At 40.0% G+C, this 20,125-nt stretch overlaps 1 protein-coding gene across 1 annotated transcript in view; it reads right to left on the bottom strand.

Moving 5' to 3' along the window:
* The window catches only part of fibcd1b (fibrinogen C domain containing 1b), a 117,833-nt gene that overhangs the window by 62,922 nt on the left and 34,786 nt on the right, over positions 1-20,125 (bottom strand). Inside the window, exons 3-4 of the mRNA XM_044334517.1 lie at positions 13,884-14,363; positions 4,520-4,679 (exon numbers count right to left, since the gene is read on the bottom strand). Coding sequence (XP_044190452.1) covers positions 4,520-4,679; positions 13,884-14,363 — 640 coding nt within the window. The remainder of the gene's footprint in view (positions 1-4,519; positions 4,680-13,883; positions 14,364-20,125) is intronic.

Below are 20,125 nucleotides of genomic sequence, written 5' to 3' on the forward strand. Positions count from 1 at the left end.
GGCATTTAGAAAAGATTCATTTGCTATATATCATTTATGATCAGCACTGATGTTTTCATAGTTTTTCTTTCTGTTCTCTAGTTCAGTGAAGATGTCTTTGACAAAATGTCAAGGCTATGTTCTACAGAAACACTGACTTGCCACTGGCTGCTTTGTTATATAGTTTGTCCTGGCTGTAGCTCTGTGGAGCAAAAGGAGTGGAAGCACGCACGGTATCACATGTAAAGACGGAGACAGATTTTTAAAATAAATGTATTACCACATCATAAAGAGACAAAGAATACATGTAAAAGTGCTTTCAAAGAACTGTGCTTTAGACCTTGGAGAGAAAATGAGAAGCTCTGTCTGTGGTGCTGAACCCTGATGCTGGTTTGTAAATTAGTCTGAATGTTCTATAGCCTTATCCCTGACATTTACATAGCTTTAAGATACATATGCTTTAAACAGAATGAATGTAGAGCATTCAGTGCATATTTAAATGAAAAATACTAGTATTTCAAGTAGTGATCATTTTTAAACCAAGCAACAGAGAAATTATTCCTTAACGTGTTCAGATCCCCTGATCATTCCAATGGACATAACTTTTCTAGGATGTCTAGATCTATATTACTGTCACCTGACAAATACACAAACTTATTTGACTGGATGTCTATAAACCAATAACAGTGTTCCACATCATCTAAGGTGGGCTGCAGTAGAGCCGAACCCCCTTTTTCAGCAAGCATAGCCAACTGTGAAGCAAGGAGGAAGCATATGGCACATTTTAATCTATTAATCATATTGTTAAAGTACATCATCTGTGTTTAAACTGTGTTAAAGTAAACATGAGATATTATATTATGTTTACATCTCAAAATATCATATGAAAGATTTATAGCTTTTACTCAGGATTCGTCCATCGGAATGGTCAGGGGATCTGAGTGTTTGTTAAAATAATCCAAAATATATATGCCATGTGTTTTAAAGCATCACTTTATTCATTGATATGAGTTAACCATTCATGAAAAATCCACAAAAGCCACAAAGGAGAGAATGTCTGCCATGACAACGGCATTTTCGCCTTAAGATTAGGCTGTTATTGCCTCCTCACAAAACATTATAATGACATGTCAGATCAGGTATTTCAGTTGTAAGGGCAGGAATGAGATCAATTGATGCTGTTTTAAGAATGTTCAAAATATTCTATATATCATATACACATTTGACATATAAATCAAAGGGAAGGCCTTGAATGCTTAACAGATCCAGCACCATGGAAAGAATTAACATCAAGAACAAGTGTTGACTTTGGTTTCAAATGTAATTTTTCTTTATGTTGTCTTCCCCTGATATAAACAGGGAAATAGGGAAATCTCTAGAATGCCCACTTTAAATGGCGGACAAAGTAAACAAGGGCATATTTATTCACTGCTGTTCCCTCATATCTCTTTCAGAAATCTTCTCCAGTATGAAATGTATCCCACAGTTCTTTGTGCTGTCACTGAATCTGTGTTGTACGGCAAATGAAAAGGTCTGCATATTTCAATAACCACATGTCCCCAAAAAGACACATTTTTCATCTCAATAATTTATGTGTATTTTTATTTTGTTTTAAATTAGACTCACTGAAAAAGGGCTTTTAAAAATGTATTGGTTTCAGTAAACACATATGACTTCTTTTTCCAACTCTGGAATGAGAGAGAGTGGCTGCACCAGAGATGGGCTTCTGAATACATCTCAAACTTGGATCTAAAAAGTGAGACATTTTTCAAAATAACCTTCAAATAATCTTCAGAAAAGACTCTTAAAGAAGAGGTAACAGCATTAATCAGCAAGAACAGAAGAGGAAATATCATCTTTGGATATATTTTTTTAAAACAAAACAACTAGCTTGCTATCAACTGCTAACAGATACCTGCCACTGTTACCAAGATCGTCTACGTCTACATCTGTGTCATCGTGTGGAGTATACGGGAAATGTCTATCATTGACAGTAGTTTCTTTTGGACATTCATAACAAAGACTTTTGCTATGAGAAATACTGGCTGGGAGCTAGCTAGCTGAGCGCGCTTGGTCTGCTACGCCCGTGGGCTAAAAGGAGACCACGGCCTTGCCTGGAGCTGCACCGGAAACATCGAAAGTGTTGCGTCAGGACGTGGAAGCGGGGAAAACGCAGAGGAGTGCAAGCTCGGATAACTGTTTACCCATACAAACTGGCAGTTCCAACAATCATGCTGCCTAATGTTCTCTGGACAGCAAAATGGATTATATAACTCCCCCATCAGTGCTGGTCACTCATTGACATGCAAGAGCTGTCCACATTGAACTGAGACATGTACTTTTCTCTCTAAATAGACTTTAATGCACTGTTCTGCTAACTGCTCATTCCTTTTTTTTTGTTTTTTGTTTTTTCTCTTGGGATTTACATGTTTTTATCATTCCTTTAAAGGGAATTTTTAGATATACAGTATATCTTTATCCTTTCTGTTGTTGTTGCACTGCTGTTGGCTGGGAGGAACAACATTTCCTTTTTTTTGTATGCAAATATACAAGAAAATGACAATAAACTAAATCTTGAATCTTGAATCTTGAATCTTGAAATGAAGTTGCTGAAAATTGAAAAACTGCTCATGTAGGAAAAATATCAATAATGAACTAAAGAACCCTGACAGACAGCTGACTGAACAGGACACCTGTTTCTAGGAGGCTCCATATGAAATAATGAGAACAGGAGCAGTCTATGTGCCATACTCCAATAACAACACAACAGGGCTGATGTAATCATCATTACAACCATGAACTGGATGCTCACTTAAGTATGTCATACAGTTTGAGAGTTTGAAAAGACATAGAGCGCCTACATAAGTATCCCTTATTACAGAAACTTTTGACTTTTCCCTAATAAACATCTTCTAATACAATGCAAAACAATAGCCCTGGAATAAATATTTCCTTCTGAAACATGATATTAATTTTCTCTTTAGAGTTTGCCGGAAAAATGTTTCTTCACATCTCATTGCATCATATTTTGAGGTGTTGTCTTGTAATTGTGTTCTCCCCATACACTGTGCATGCAGAGGGGGGATGCTATGCAGCTTATAAACTGTCTAATGATTAACTTAGCAATGGGGAACAATATTCTTTCTGTCTCTGTGGCTGTTACCATTAATACAGAGCCAGGAGACAACAAATTAAAATAAAGCTTGAAGAAATTATTCCACAATTGGGCTATAATACCCACTTTGAAATAACAATTGTGCAAAGATCCAGGGGATAATTTACTCTTTTGACTGATTTATAATTTATTGCCACCTCAAATTCTGGCATGTTTCAAATTGTTGTTTACTGATTGCCTCAGATATGCAGGAAAAGGCATAAAACTGTGTGAAACAGATGACTGATGCACCACTGCGGATGTTCAGCACCATGGACAGAGCCTCTACCAGTCTACTGAATGTAAATTCTCAGTGAAAAGTTTTGATTGGCCTCATTTTACAAGTATTGATCTGACTTTTGGTAGACTTAAGATGCAACTGTGAATGACTTTATAGAAATAAAAATATAATGAGTGTATAATATAGAATCAGAGCATTAGATGCACATTACACCCCGTATGAAACCAGGAGATCCTCTAATATTTAAAACATTTCGGAGCAGAGTCACACAAAAAGATAGAAGCATGTTTAAGCTTTCACTTTTAGAGCAGGTAAAAGGTTTTAGGAAACAACAGCTGATAAATACCAGGGGTGCTTGCTAATTGTTCAGTAGCTTTTAATAAAAGACCCAATGAGTCATATAAAGAATTTCAGTCCCTTAGAGTAAAAGTAAAACAAAAGTCTTGCAAATATGCCTCTGTTATACCTCTGCTCTTCTATGTCACAGTCTTCTTACATGCCTATGCCTTCATGCCTGCAGATTTATAAAACATCTACCACATTCACAACCTTTGTGCCTCTCATACTCTCTGTCATAACTCTGTTATTGTATGCTGTGTATTGTACATGAGCGGCCTTCACTCTGTGCTCCTTGGCTACCTATGCGAGGCAAATTCAACAGGGGAATGCCATCGGGTATACTGTGCCTGGTTTAAAGCCTTCCAATGGGATGATGCCTCAGGTCCTTCTCTGCCTCTAAGCCACACATCCCAGTTGACATGCAAGCCATTTCTCATGTACAGTAAAAAAAAATTCCACATCTCTTGCAAGGCCACTGGATAATGTGGATGAGATGTGGCCGAGAAAAACATACTGATATCACCAGGAGAGGTTGGGTTGAATGAATATGTGGGAAGATGGATGACAGACTGACCACACTGGAATATAAATTAACAAAATAGTGGAGTCAGGCTAACGGAGGGAAATAACACATAACAGAATATATGGAAGAAGGTCAAACATGTAGGTTGCCAGTGATGACTGAATTATACATACAGTGACGGAGGGACAAATTGAATATCAGACAGACAAATCTATAAAGATGTCATATAATCTGTCAGACAGGTACATATACATATAGTCAAGCCAAAGCTCATTTCTCTTACCATTGGAGCAGCCCTTGAAACGGGCCCCTCTGACAGGTGCCCTCTGCAAGTCGGCCTTGACACGTGCCTTCAGGCCCACGTTCTCCTTCTGCATGGCATTAAGAGCATCACTCACTGAGTTCACTACCTTCACCATGTTGATCTGGCTGTCTGACAGCAGCTGAAAGACACACACAGTGGGAGAGAAGAATACACATTTATAGTCAAACCTATTAGCAATGTAATTATGCCAAACCCGTCAAGTTATAATCCTCAAGGTTTTCATCAAACCAAATTTTTGATTATTTATGGCTGTAATTTATTCTGCTATTCCCATCAAATGTGATGACATTCATTAGTTACCTCTCTATATAGTAGTTTGCATTGTCAGTGGCAGAGTCTGCCATTCTTGCACTGGATACGGATGGCATTTGATTCACATAAAATAACCCATACATGTACTAGACAATAGTACATGCAAGAACTTGCATGCGCACATTACCACGCAATATTTGCACATACCTGTATGTCATGTAATGACTGTTATAACCCAAAGGTCGTATAGTTAACATTGGTGTATTTGTGTATTATGTGGTTTAACCCCTCTCTGTATTTACCCTATAGATCTCTCTCTCTCTCTGGGGAACCTGCCGTGGTAGCTCTGTGTAATGGGCTGCAGGTGAGCCTCTCTGATTGGCCGTGTGAGTGATTGTGATTGAGTGTGTAGGTTGTTCCAGGCAGATCCAGCGTAAGACCTTGAAGTTTAAAGGCTGGCTTCCCTCTGCTCCTGTGGGCTCTCTTGTATTCACTTCACTAACCAGCCAGCCACCCAACCAATCAGCCAGCCAGCCAGCTAGCCCATATGTCATGAACTACCCCTTTGTAAAATATTATAAATAGTACTAGGATCCAGAGGGGTGGGTAGCATTTTTGTTAATCTCTTTTCTTCTGTTTCTTCTGAGTTAGGCGTTTAATATGTTTGTATTTGGGTTTATCTTTGTTTTAAGCAGCCAATTTCAGGTTGATTAATTTAGTTCCCTTTTGTTTGTTATTTTGCTGTTAACCCACTCTGGAGCCAAAATGTCCCTAAACAAATGTGTGAAATAAATACTTTTGAGGGCTGTAATTCCTTTTTGCTGCTGGTTCTTGGGAGCTGGAAGAGAGGAGGTCCTGGGCATTTTTAAAGAGTGACAGTGCAAGTGAAATTACACAGATATAAAGATGTCATCATCTTGGCAAATGGACTTTTTTTTAAAGATGTTCTACCAGGGAGTTGCTAAATAAACCAGAACTGAAATCTTAAGATTTATAACTTTAAGATAAGCAATCCAAAACAATTTGTAGCCTTTGATTTATGCCAAAATTACATCACATCACTTTATATTGCTCTACCATCTGACATTTTAGAGTTTAGTGCCAGATCTCTGTAGTGTAAGAAGTGATCATATTCACTTCATCTATCTCACAATGCTTATGTTGGCATAATGTTTGTCATGTGGATTTTATTCAGTATTAATAGCTTGAAGATGCAACTCTTTTCAGCGGGCAACTCAGATGTTAGCACATCCTTGAACACACAAGCAAGGGCAGTCTCATCTGCATGACCATGTGATGACAATGACAATGTGACTTTGAAAAAAGAAAAGTTGGGAATAAAAAGCAAGGCTGCCATAGGGAAGTATATCTAAAAAGTTCTGGTATCCTTTGGAAAAGGCACTAATGTAAGTTATACTCTGTAGTTAATAGGCTAAAACATACAGTATATAACTAGCCCTTTTGGGAAACACACAGGTAAAAAGACTGCGCCGTGTAGCAAAGACACACCACATGGTACTCTATCCCATAATGCACCTTGGTGAATGCTGTGAACCACTAAGAGCCCTGTGGGAAGGCTGGTGATGAATGTGTGTGCTAGGACTAGCAGAGAGCAGGGTAACCTCTCTGGTGTGCTCTGGTCACTTCCTTACCTGCAGCCCTTTATGTGCTGTTCATTGCAGAAAGGTCATTTTCAGATTTTGCCCTAGTTGGCCAACGCCTATGCAGAGCCAGGTGTTGAGCCTCATATGTACAGTATACACACAGCACACTTTTGCAGGTATGAGGAATATTCCTGCTCTCCCTGTTACTCACACATACACACAATCTCTCTCGCTTTTTTTCCCCCCTCCTCTCTCGTCCACATACACACATGCACACACGCAAAGATCCGCAGTGCTCAAAGTCATATATAAGAGAGACAGAGTCCTCTATCAAAGGTATGTCTGTGCAACTATATTCAGGTGTTAAAACTGCATTAGACAGAAACCCCAGTGGCCTTTCCTTGGCCTCAATAACTATGTAACACACCTCTGAGGCACAGCAAGCTGCTCTGCAATCATATTACATAGGCACTGGGGCTTTAACCCACACACACAGAAACAAACAACAACAACAACACGTTTGCACACTGTACATGCCCACATGCAGGTAAAGAGAGAACCACAAGCACACACACTCACATACATGACCACAATACAGAGAGTACCCACTGTGCACAGCAGCTGGGCAGGATACAACAAACAGAATTGGTTTTTCTGCTTTGTGAATGTGTTATTGTTCCAGAAGGCATCAGTTTGTGTGTGTATGAAGGGGTAAGTCTTTAAAAAGGTTTTTAACATGATTTAAGAGATGAGTTCACCTCTAAGTGTTGCGTTCTTTCCTGTGTGTAAACTTGACTTTTTTTTTTTTTCAATGCCGTAATTTCATTAGGTGAGTACACACAGTATGTTTGTTTGTGTGTTCAAAGGAAGAGGAGTGTCTGCAGTCTTAACACTAAGCCTGGGCTGACACATCAATTAGGACCATGATGTAATTAGCTCTCATTAGACAGCCCTTCCATTGCTTCACAAAATCAGTTACACAGCAGCACTTAAGGAGACTTGTTTTTGTGAGTCAAGGTTTAAGCACAAGCAATATGGGGTGTTTTTTTCCACATCTGAGGCAGACTGTTTTTTAATGTGAACATAATTCACACTGTAATGTACAGTTTCTATTACTTATTTATTGTTTTGTGTAACTGCTTTACATGTGATTGGATTATTTTGGTGGAACACACAACCTTGTGCGTTTTTGTCGGCACAAATCAGATATTATAGAACATAGAGACATGTTCCCTGAGGGGTAAAAACCACACAAGAGTTTAAAAAAGTAATTCAATTACAATCTGCCTAACACAACATCTTCTCTACACAGACAGTATCTATAGTCAACTGTACAGTCAACTAGAGCCTGGAGGAGTAATTGGGAGAAGTGAGAGGATCCATCGAAAACTCACCCTCTCTTTCCTTTAGACTGGTGTAGCCAGTGCAAGTTGAACATAATTTAAAAACTCATGCATATGCTATTCCACTACCTCACTTATAAATTAAAGTAGCCAATAGGTGTGAAGAATAATAAGACAAACATCAGATTACTTTGCTGGACCTCTGCCAGTCAGGACTTTGTGGAGGACTGGTAATATTACAGTGTAATGACGCTTTACGTTAAAGGATGTGGTTCTTATTTCAGTAATACCCATTTACTTCACTGAAAAGTTACTAATGATGTTACAGCGTAGAGTGTAATTTCTTGTGTCTCATTCGCAATCTGGCTCTGAGGCTTCCTATGTGAAGGCAGGTCTCAGAAATAAATCCTGCCTGTTATGATGAAAGTCTATCAGGTTTTGATTCATGGATGCTGAGTTTATAAATGAATTCATGAAGATGATATCAACAGGGTACAGTCAAGCTGACTGTTAACCCCGTCCTTTGTTATTGTGTTGCACTTTGCCAGCCATGTAGCTCCCAGCCACCTCTCTGCTCAGATGTTTCCACATGCTGCATTTTAGAAACTCCCATTCCTTTTCATCATTTGGCACCTGTAATACAGACATCTGACTCCACCTCCACCTTCTCAAGAGCCTCTGGGTATCTGTTTGTTTTCTCTGTGTGCTGTTTCTCTGATGCCAGTAAACTACATCTGAATGCACATTTCGAATCCTGACAGTAAATGTTAAGATTACATGCTGGATTAACAGGACTAAAAATGTGCCAATATCCCATCCACATACTTTGGGTTCCTCCCACCATAAAACATGTACATATAGGCAATAAAAATCCAGCTGTACTTAAATTGCCTACCAATAAATTCTTGTCTTGACTTACTGTACTGTATGAAAGCGGCACACAAGCATTCGGGCAGCCTCTGCCGCACTTACTGTATTCCTCTGATTAAACAGTCTCAGAAATCCTAGTCATTTGAGAGGCCTCTGAAGCAAAGAAACAATGAATAAAAGATTACCCTGATGATGGACAGAACCTTTACACAAAAAGGGAATGTTTTTCTAGCAAATCTGACTCATATCATACAGAGAGTGGGGCTCTTTGATCAGGCTTTTGATTTTGTCCGTGTATGGTTTAGTGAAGGGTTGGGGATGGGCAAAGAGTCCAGCTGTGCAATGAAATAATTATTTATGGAATTGATGGTTGGAATGGCCCTTTAATGTTTCCGTGCACACTACGGCCTAGTGTGTCATTAGAGCATTAGTCCCTGACACATGCATCAATATGTGGTGTATTCCATTTTTGGGCACACAATTGGTTGTTTTGACATGCATGTATATCATTTGATTTTACGCATCTTGTTTTGTTTTCACAATATCATTATATTTAACAAAAACATAATTTATTTCCTCTAATTTATTTTGCAGAGGATCATACAGCAAGCAATCCCTAAATGATAATTGTAACAGAGATTGTTTATAGGCAAATTACTAATTGTTATTGTATTTTTTGTATATTTAGAAGATAACATGTTTTGGCTATTTTGAAATGCTTTTGTTCCAGCAAATGGCTTTATACGCTATATTTAGGCTTTCATTGTTCTGAATTGTTTCTAATTGCAATGGTTTGGAACCTTCAAAAAATTCTTTATTCCACTGAATTGATGAGCTACATCTTTGAAGCTAACCGTTTGATTAATTGACTTCAGTTTCCATATTTTGTGTGACTTTTATCATTATCCACTCTCATTGAGGCTTCAAAATTATTTGTATTACAACCTTGGTTGAAACACTACTTTAAGCACTTTATGAATCGTGTTTTCTATTTATTTATTTGTTTAGTTTCTCAAGTCCTCAAAGGACTTTGTGTCGACCAGAATGAACATCTTTAGGCAATATGGTTTTCTATTCTACAGCAGCAGAGGTTCGTCTAAGATCCTTTGCAGAGGTTGTGGGTGTCACTTGTCCAAAACATTAATATTCCACAGGCACATAATTCAGTTTAAATTGTGACCTGTGGTTCAAGGAAATCAGTAAGGCATACTCTTTCTCGTAGCCTTTACGTCCTTGCAGGCTTTTTGCAGTCAGACACTGTACAAAGTGTGTGTCTCTCAAGTCAGTTGAATATGTGAACTACATTTCATGTCAGTTGGACTTCTGCAATGGGGGATCTAGCCCTCGCAATTTATCAATGCTGAAGGGTGCACGAGTGCATACAAGTCACAAAACCTCCATGCTCACTCCAGCTAGTAGGCATTATATATGGTTGACTATATTGGCTATGCACAAGGCTGCCATTGTAGGTCAGAGCTAAGAAATACATTTAGCACTTGTTACCAAGAGACCTCAGTTGAGACAGCAACCTTAGAGCCATTGACAAGAATGTAACGAGAACATTCCTCATAAGATCTGAAGGTTAACACCACAGTAGATGTGGTGATGTGAGGACATCAGACTCAATGTATTTTGTTAGATTGAGAGTTAGATAATGTGGATTTTGTGTTGAAAAAATATTTGCTTGAAGTTACAGAAACTGTGATCCAGAGTTTATGGCCATTTTAGTAAATATAAAGACACTGTTACTGTCAACAAAAAAACAAAGCAAAGAGCACACCATTTTTTAGACTTTGACATATAACTATGTCTATGTTTTGCCAGTCAACATAAAGCAAAACACACAAAACACAATCTGGCTTATGACAATATCACAGCACTGAGACTGCACTACTAAATGTATTGAATGGCATTTGTATGCATGCCGATTCAGATAAATTTCAGTCCTGTGCTACATCTGTGTGGCCTTCGATACTGTTGACCATAATTTACTGGAAAACTGGGTAAAGCTATTTGATACAGTCCTTAGTCTATTCAGGTCGTAACTAGAAGTCAGGGGCTTTGTTGTTGCCACTGGCGATCATGAATCTGAGCAGATCAAGCCAAAGTCCCCCAGGGTTCAATTTTTGGGCCTCAAATTTCAGGGGTAACTGAAGAAGGAGGAAAGACACTGACATGCTGAGGCACAGTGAGCAATCGCCAGTTAAAATAATGCAAGAGTCCTACAGTGACATGAATATGATTTGGAAAAATGTCAGAAAATAGGGAAACAAGGCCTTAGTCAAAAACAACAAATATTCACTTTACAGCACTGTTATAAATTTATATACCCCCCATTTGGAAGTATCCCAATTAAGGAAGGATATAAAAGAAAGACTACCATTGCCAGTATTATATTTTTGGCTTAGAGCAATAAATCTATTGTTATGGTTCAATATTTTTCTTGTTTTTCCCATCAGAGTGCTTTAGTGGAATGCAAATGTGTGTGCTTCAGTGTACCTTTCTATTTGAGGCTGCAAGCAGTCACTGTAAAAAATTAATATGTCCCTTTTTGGAGAATCAAAACAGATTGGTCCTAAAACCCACTGTAATCAGATTCTCCTGCTCATCATCTCAGGGGCATGTGGAAGGGTTTCTCTCCATGTGGCAGACTGAAACTGTTCTTCGGGGGGTTGTGGCGCACACAGAGCCATTACTAACACTGGCACAGTCAGCTCTGTGTCATCGTATAAATCAGAAGTCCTGGCCACAGGTGGCCCATAGATCACACAGTCACACCATGGTGTCAGGCAGAAACAGCGGATGTGCACACCACATGCCTTGCCTCCAAAGAGGAAATCAATCACCTAGATTGTCTAGGCTGCCAGCACCACCTCCACTTAGCCTCAGTGCCCACTGCACTATGCCACCTACACCACATTAACAGCAGTAAAGGGACTGGGCCTCTTTCTGCTTCTATTGTGCTACCAATCGGCACCCATGATTTTAAAGCCCATGGATGCCAAGCAGACCAATTCACTGAATTTTTGAGTGATTTCTAAACAATGCTGAACCCTGAGCTTAAGAGTTCTGGCTTAAAGAAAGGATTGGTGGAAGCGGTGTACATTCTGTTGTTTGAGCTGTATGGCTGGCAGCTATGAAATCTATTTACTGCAGAATAGAGAGACTGAGCCTGATGGGCCAAAATTAAAAGAGCATGTAGTGTGAAGATTTCCCGTGCACATTTAGGAAATGCATCGTCAATAAATCAATGTGGACAGCGCGAAACTAAAGGGGGTCTAATGATGTTTTCATCCAATGTGGAGTCTGTCTTGCTCATCTAGGGAAACATTATGTTATCTTACAGAATAAGTGGGCAAGTTGTTCTGTCTCTTGAATCATGATGGGCATTTCTTCCCGCCGTGACCTCATCTTCAAACACTAGACTGAGTGAGTAATACTCAGTGGGATGTAAGCCCTATTTGCACTTTAATCTAGCTGTTACTGGGCTTGTACAGTGTAAAGAGAAATTAACATGGTTGAGTTGGCATTGGATTAGTAAATGATGGTGCTCTGATACTGCAGTCAGGGATAGGAAGGGACTAAATAACAGCAACCAACAGAAAACTTCCAAGTCTAATGAGCTGTCACACATCTTAAGGTGGTTTCACAATCAATACATATTGATAGTTGTTTCTCAATCCAGTCCTCAGGCACCTCTGTACAGTATTTAAAGTCATGACTTCAGTAGTGAGTCTTGGAACCAGTTTTTACCACTTAAGCAATCACAATTAAATTCAGTCATAAAAAAAAACAAAGAAAAAAACAAAATCTACCTACTGCATTGTTTTTCCACACAAAATGTCTACCAAAAAACAGTGTACGAGTTACATTATGCATGAAGAGGTACATGACTTTTTCTTTCTTCCTCAAACCACAGTTCAGCATTTCAACCTCTACAGTAGTAACCAAATGACCACCACAGACTTGTTCATTAAAAAAACATTCATGACTGTGTGCCAAGAAGATGGGACAAGAAACTGGAGGAAAGTGCAACATGCAAGTATATACCCATCATTCCAGATGGATTTTCAAACATTAACATATATTTAACCAGTCCATTGTATTACGCTACTGTATAAGGACTAAGGAGAGAGAAGAGATTTATGGCTTCTGCAAACTCTATGTATATTATTTAGTAGAATCTCTAGATTTTTTTTCCCTTGTTGTCATGCCCTCGCCATGATCCTAGTGTTTTCTCCCTGTTTCTGTTTTTTCCTTGTCTCTCTCTCTCTCTGTTTGTGTGTGTTCTTGTGTGTCCATGGGTGTGGCTGCTCCCTCCTCCTCCTGTTCCTGCTTAACCTGAGACTAGCACTCCTGCTCATCATTACCTCATCAATTCAACAGTATATCTACCCTGGCTCTCTCTCCAGTCTTCGCCAGATCGTTCAGTCATCCGAAGTGGTAGTTAGATGCTCGGGCCAACTTTACAATATGTTTTTTTTTTTTTTTGCTCTTTAAGTATTTTTCACTGTTCTAACCGTGAGTCTCCCTGCACTTCAGAACTCCTCCTCGTGTGCCAGCCAGCTTACTCCATTCAACAGTCATCTGCCCGTCTGCCAAGACTCCTCTAAAGCCACACTCATTACCCAGCCCTCTGTCTACCTGCTCACCGCTCTGCTCTCCTCCAAGCACCTGTCTGTCTGCCCACTCTCCGCTGCAATCTCAAAAGCTCCACTTCTGCCTGCTCAGCCACAGGTTCACTCACTCCCTGCTACTCCGCTCTGCTCAGCCTGCCTTCAGCTCCCAGTACTCTCCTGGCCCACAACCTTACCTTCATTCTTATCAACGGGTCTAAGTTTTTGCAATAAACCTTCTTAAACTTCTTCTCTGTCTCACTGTGCTGTGTTTGGGTCCACTCGTTGCTGTATTCGTAACACTTGTACAATATATGTCGAATGGGATGTTTTGGCTCTCTGAGCTGCTTGGAGATTAAGATTAGGTAGTTTTATTCTCATGATGATGATATTGTTTGGTAGTAACATACTATTTTGTTAGTTGTATATGGTAGGCTTAGCACATATATTAAACAAACTGTAATCACAGATGCAGCTGGAATTTCATTAATATCTACATCTTTTTGTATTATATTATGACTCAAAAACTAGTCTGACCTGACCTAGGTTGTGTACACTATGACTTCACAGCAATTTTGCATGTCCACCGGCAGTGTTGCTGCTTGTGTGTGTGTGTGTGTGTGTGTACATGTCTCACCTGTATGAGGCGTCCCTGCTCAGTCTGCAGTGTGTTCAGATCTTGCCCCAGGCTGCCCTGGCCCCTGCGTAGGGATTCATAGTCCATTTTCAGTTGCCCCGCGTGGGCTGACAGCTTGGCCACCTCCTCAGCCAGACTGACAAGAAGAGCCCGATCCTGGCCTTTCACTGACTTCAGGTCAGAGTCGTGGTCGGTTAGTGAGTGGAGCAGTGAGGTCTGCACACCCTCCAAGCGTAAAAAGTTACTGTTGTAGTCGGGGCAGTTAGGATCGATGAAGATGTTGATGCGGGAGCCATCGCCTCTCTCAACAGTAACCAGGGCATTGGCTTCATCCTGATTGGTAGAGATGTGGGGTAGGCCATCGGACATAGGTGGGGCCTGGTAGTGGTTCATAAAAAGGATGGTGCCAGTTACAGTGACAGCGAGCAATACGGCCACGAAGAGCAGGATAGTGCAGAGCAGGTAGCTGCAGCTCATCCTCTGTAAGTAGGAAGAGGGGATAAGGAGGAAATAAGGGAAGGAAGGGAGAGAAAAAGTATGTGTTAATATTACAATTGGTAGAACACCAAAAATGATGGCATACCACCTGGCTTATTCAAAAAGAAATGATTTTCATCCATCACTGGCAATATTCTGAATGCCAGATGCTCAGTAGCCAGTAACATATAACTATATCCCCATCTGCCAAATTGTAGTTTTGAATGATTTATGTAGCAAAAGAATGTAGATTCTTTCAAATGACAGTCCTCTTGACGATCAAAATACTCTAAAACTAAGGAAAAAACAATTCAAACACCCTGTATGTCATTAGTGCCGAGTTTCCACCACAAAAGTTGTGAAGCCCAGCAGGGGAGGGGGTGGGTCATTTTGCTTTTGTGCCCAAATTCATCAAATAAAAAAACTCTAATTTGTAAAATACTAAGTGTTATCAATAATTAGTCGGACGATGGACGTTACAAATTCTAAACTGAAAGTGTCTGCTCCATGACCATCTGCACCAGCAGCGGAGTCTCAGCACAGAGAGCGGAGTGAGATGTTTGTCCTCCCTCCTGCTCTCTGCCGTAAACACACGTAGCTCTGTCTCTAGACCGCACACTCGCTCCGCACTGAGCTATTCATTAAAGGAGCTACGCTACTCGTAGAACACATTATAGTTTAGAAAACATCTTAAAATGCATTTTGCAAATGCAAAGATCCCCGATGCTTAGGCCCAGCGGGGGTCCAACTCAGGTGCGATGGGCTGCCAGAGTTGCAATACACTGGTGGAAACCCTGACTAGAGTAGTGATGCTGTGGTAGGGGGGAGGATGCTAGTTTGAGAAGCTAGCTGGGAAATATATAGTGAAGGCACTGATGTTCCTTCTTTCTTCCTGTGACGGGAAGGAAAACAATAACAACATGGAAAAACGGAAGCCAGGAAGAGAAAGTAAATTAAAAGACTCATATAGGCGGCTTATAGGATGTAAATGAATGAACAGAGAAAAGAGTCCTCTTAGAGGAAAAGGCAGACCTCTGCCAGTAACATAGTCTCCATTCACTGGACTGTAAAATGCCTGTAAGATGGCCCTTTATGATCCAGCTCTATAGATAGGAGAGAGCATTATGGCCCACCCATGCATGATTAACAATGCCTAAAAATCCCTTATCTTCCTCTAAATGAATAAGCATATGATCTCTTACTGATTTTTTTTCTACACTGGAGGATGTTCTCTCTATGAGAATATGTGGGCAGGTGTGTGTGAGCGTATGTTTGTTATCTGTTTGTATGTGAAAGCGTGAGTGAGTGCAAGCTCATTAATATGTAAATTGGCTGTACGAGCACAGTGAAGCACACTAATAGACAGCTAATGGTCTGCTTTACGAGAGAGGTTTATGGTTTCTTTAATGTGAAGAAAATCAATTGTGTTGTGCAGGAAATACTCTTATCCACTTTGTATACACACAGTCTTTAAGTAGAAGACATAAAACAGTTGTAACTGTCCAGGCAGCTTGTCCATGTGGGGGCCGAATATGGGCACCGAATATGGGCTCTATGGAGAAGTATGAATGCTTCTGGGCACACTATGTGGGACCCACATGGGTTCCCAATTATTAGTCCATATAGTGTTGGTCGGTAGCCCAAAAAAGGGTTCTGTTAGAGGTCTGAGGATGATTACCCACATGGGCCCAATTTGTACCTCTCAGGCTTCATTCATAACCCACATGCCAGACACATGTGAGGTCTGGAGCCAGTGAACAAATTTTGCCAGGCCCAGTGGGACCTTGCTGGGTGCCTATCTGTCGGTTAGTTGTTGGAGCACTTTGGTCCAGACTGATATATCTCAACAATTGTTATATGGATTAATATGCAATTTTGTATGGGCATTCATGTGGATGAATCCTACTGACTTTCATTATCCCTGACTTTTCCTGTAGCTCCACCATGAGATTGACATTTTTGCTTTTTAGTGAGATGTCTTCATGACCTTTCTAAGGATTGTCATGAAAATTTGCACACTAATCCATGGTGCCCACACAATAAACCCTTTTCCTCTAAAACCGCCATGAGCTTCATGTTTGTGGCTTTGAGTGAAATATCTCGACAACTATTGGATAGATTACCTTGATATTCAAGAAACATTCATGTCCCCCTCTGGATGTAACAACTTTGATGATCCTTTAACTTTTCCCCAGTATGATCCTCAGGTCAAAATGTTATCTTGTCCAATACTTTGGTTTATGAAATACCTATAAACCTAAAGACATTCCCATCATCCTCAGCTGTACTTTCTCTTAAATTCTAATTGGCAAATGTTAGCATGCTAACACGCTAAACTACAACTATAACTATAATCTATAACAAGACTGTTATACATTATCTATAACAAGACTGTTATAGATTAACTATAATCTATAACAAGACTGTTATAGATTATAGTTATATAGATTTTTGTCTTGCTATCTTAACAAAGAAACTGGATTTTGGTATTGATTTTGAAAATTGAATCTGCAAACAATAAGTGAATATAGACATGAAATGATAATCAATGCATTTCAGTCAGCCATGGAGTAGATTATTATTTAAATGTAGAATATGTGCAACACATTAGTGTTTGGTGTCTAAGCTCTGAACTTGTCACTACCCACAAGGAAACATTGATCTCACACAGCAGGGAGTGGGGAGCGACGATACTAACTTCCTCCCTAGGGGAAGACAGACTCAAGGGCCTACTGGTGGATGCTGGGGTGGAAGTGGGGCTTTTGAAATGCTATATGAACGGCAGCAACAGCAGCAGCAATGGCAGCAAGCAAGCATGTGAGCGGTGCGGCAGCAGGCATGCAGCAAAGTGTGAGCAGAGCACTGATGGCTTAAATACACCGCCATGATTATAAGGGTGCGTTGGATAAATGTTACAGTGGGGGGAGTATGGCATGAGCGGTGTCTTGGTAAAATCTAAGAATTCAAGTTGTTTTACCAATATACACAAAGGCACAATAATGCATCATTCTGGAGAGGAAAATGACCACTTTCATGACATATTTTTAATCCTGAAATATAAAAAAAATAAAACCTTTTGATAGGATCTACTGAGTACATTAAATTCATTCATGCATTATTGTTTTTCTGAGGCAAACAACTTTACGGTGGCTGCTGTTTTCTGAACACTGCTGGCTTGTATGGAAGAACTGTCACTGCAAACTGCCCTAGGCTGTATTCATCCAATTGGGTTGTAAATTGTGCACACATGTATGCACACACACACACACACACACACACACACACACACACATGCACACATAATATATATACACGCACGAACATATACCGCGCACATAGACACTAGCTACACTTCATACACTCATGCCATTTAAATTTCTGATGCATATGCACACACACGCACACAACCCTTTCAACCAAATACTTCCAACAGACAGGCAAGCACATGCACATATTGCACATAAAAAAAACCTTTCCCTTCCCACGTCCTCCTGTTTTTTTTTTCACTCAAATACATCATCACAGAAAAGAGCTCCAAGGGAGTAGTGCCGTGCATAAAATTTTTTTTGTCTCCCTGCTGTAACTCAACATGTAGATCCTGACTGCACTATGAAATCTCTCCTTGCATGTCAAACAATGTTTTTAGTTTTACCCCTGTGTGTGAGTGCAGGTGCAGCTGAGTGATTCTGATTCTATGACTGTGTGTGTGTGTGTGTGTGTGTGTGTGGCAGGGTGTCTGTGCTATAATGTGTATAATGGCCTCACACTGCAGAACTGCAGCAATGTAACAGTTTCACTGAGCTCTGTCACCAGCGGGCCAAGACATCAGTGGAAGCCATCATCTGCACTGCACTAAACATTCATTGCTAGCATACTGATTGTTAATTTAACATGAACAGACAAGATATATGACGTCACCCGTTATGCAGTGAGACACACACAGAGCTGACAAACTTACACACATATAGGAGCGGTTCATTTTTAATAATGAAAGTTTTCACAGATTTCACAGATGTAATCCTTTTAAGCCACAAGGTCTAAAGTGGTTTCTGACACTGTGGTGCCTGGATGGCGCAGGGGAAAAAGCTCATGCCTAATGAGTATACGGTACATTTTATCACTTAGGGTTCACAATTGTGAAGGTACTTATGGTAGGGGTTCAAAATGGACTTGCAAGTAAAGGTAATGTAATTGCATGAAGGTACTGGCCCAGTATCAAGCTTTTGTATTCAAAAAGGTACAATTCTATGTCAGACTGACATTCAGTGAACAATTCTGTGTCAGACTGACATTTTGTGATTGACACTGCGACACAAGTCAGAGAAAATGAATTTAAGGAAGAAAGAGTCAGCATGGCAATGAAGAGTGAATGTTTGGTTGCTGCCTTATTTGTTTTTTTGATGGTCAATAAAACAACAGCAGAAACTTCAAGTCCCAAAGGAACACATGATATCTCAAGTCAACTCAAGAGCTGTAGTACGGGATGCAGACAGCCTCTTAACACAGTTTTTTTGTAAATGAATCTCTCTCACAGCAGGACCCCACTCCGTAATTGGGGGCTGACTTTCAGATCCTCTATCTCTGCTCATGCTACACCATGGGATTTGAGAGGACAACAGGGGAATTCTGATGGATAGGTAGGAAAGGAAAGGCAGACAATCAGAGAGAATTCCTCTCTATGGAAACGATGTCGTCCTCCAACGAAGCAGCATTGGCAGACAGTTCTTGGGCGAAAGGCTTTGTCTGCTCATTAGATAAACAGGAAACCAGCAGGAGTCTTGCAAGCTGTCTCCTTCTCTCTCTCCCTCTCTCTCTCTCTGTCTCTCTAATACATCTCTCAAACACAAATGTACACACTAATATGTCACTACAAACTGACGTTTACACAAAAAGACTCGTTAGACTAGTTACCCAACTAACATACAAAGACAAGCATAAACATACTTAAACACTGATTTAACATACATTAGAATGTGATCCCACAAGCAACAGATTCTGCTTGTGTAGTGGCCACTCCATATCAGGTACAGAATAATAAGCCTCTTAACATTAATATCTTATTTATTTAACAGGCTTTTATTACGGTTTCTGACAATTTTATTATACTTAATGGCAAGTTTGACAGATTCATTGTGGCTTGGATTTTGCAGGGCTAAAAAAGGCTAAGCTAAAAGAAGTCTGTTGCTCACTAAAATGTTGCAGGATATTTCCAGTCAGTGAACTGTGGTATCAACGCGGAACAAATGTGGGATAACGAATTGCTTATATTGCTAGAATTACTAGAGTTAAAATCTTCTGTATGAAAAATTATTGCATTCACTTTATGCCTGTAAGTGTGCTGTCTGCATTTTTGTTCTACTGTATTTACAGTGAGGACGAGAGTGATATTTAATAGTTCCTAACAATGAGATTCATGTAAGAGTCAGACTTTGATACCTCTTCATCCAATAAACCTGTAACTACATGTGCATTTCCTTATGTTTTAGGGAGTCAACCCCGACTACATCCCATCCATCTTCAAACATGTACCATCCCCAGAGAAGAGAAGAAGAAGAATGTGGTTGGATGTATTCAACAGAGGACAGAGGAGCAAACTCCAAAGAGAGCAATCAAAGAAGTCATCAGCTGCAGCAGTAATCCTTCCAGCAGATTGTCCTCAAGACAGCAGCAAGCATCCTACTGCAGACCAGATTCTCACAGGAGAATCTCTTGTGAAGGAATCTGCCCACAAAGAACTTGGAAATGATTTCCAGCCTATTCCTGAT

This window comes from Thunnus albacares, chromosome 18 (genome assembly GCF_914725855.1).
Source record: "Thunnus albacares chromosome 18, fThuAlb1.1, whole genome shotgun sequence".
NCBI classification, from domain to species: Eukaryota; Metazoa; Chordata; class Actinopteri; order Scombriformes; family Scombridae; genus Thunnus; species Thunnus albacares.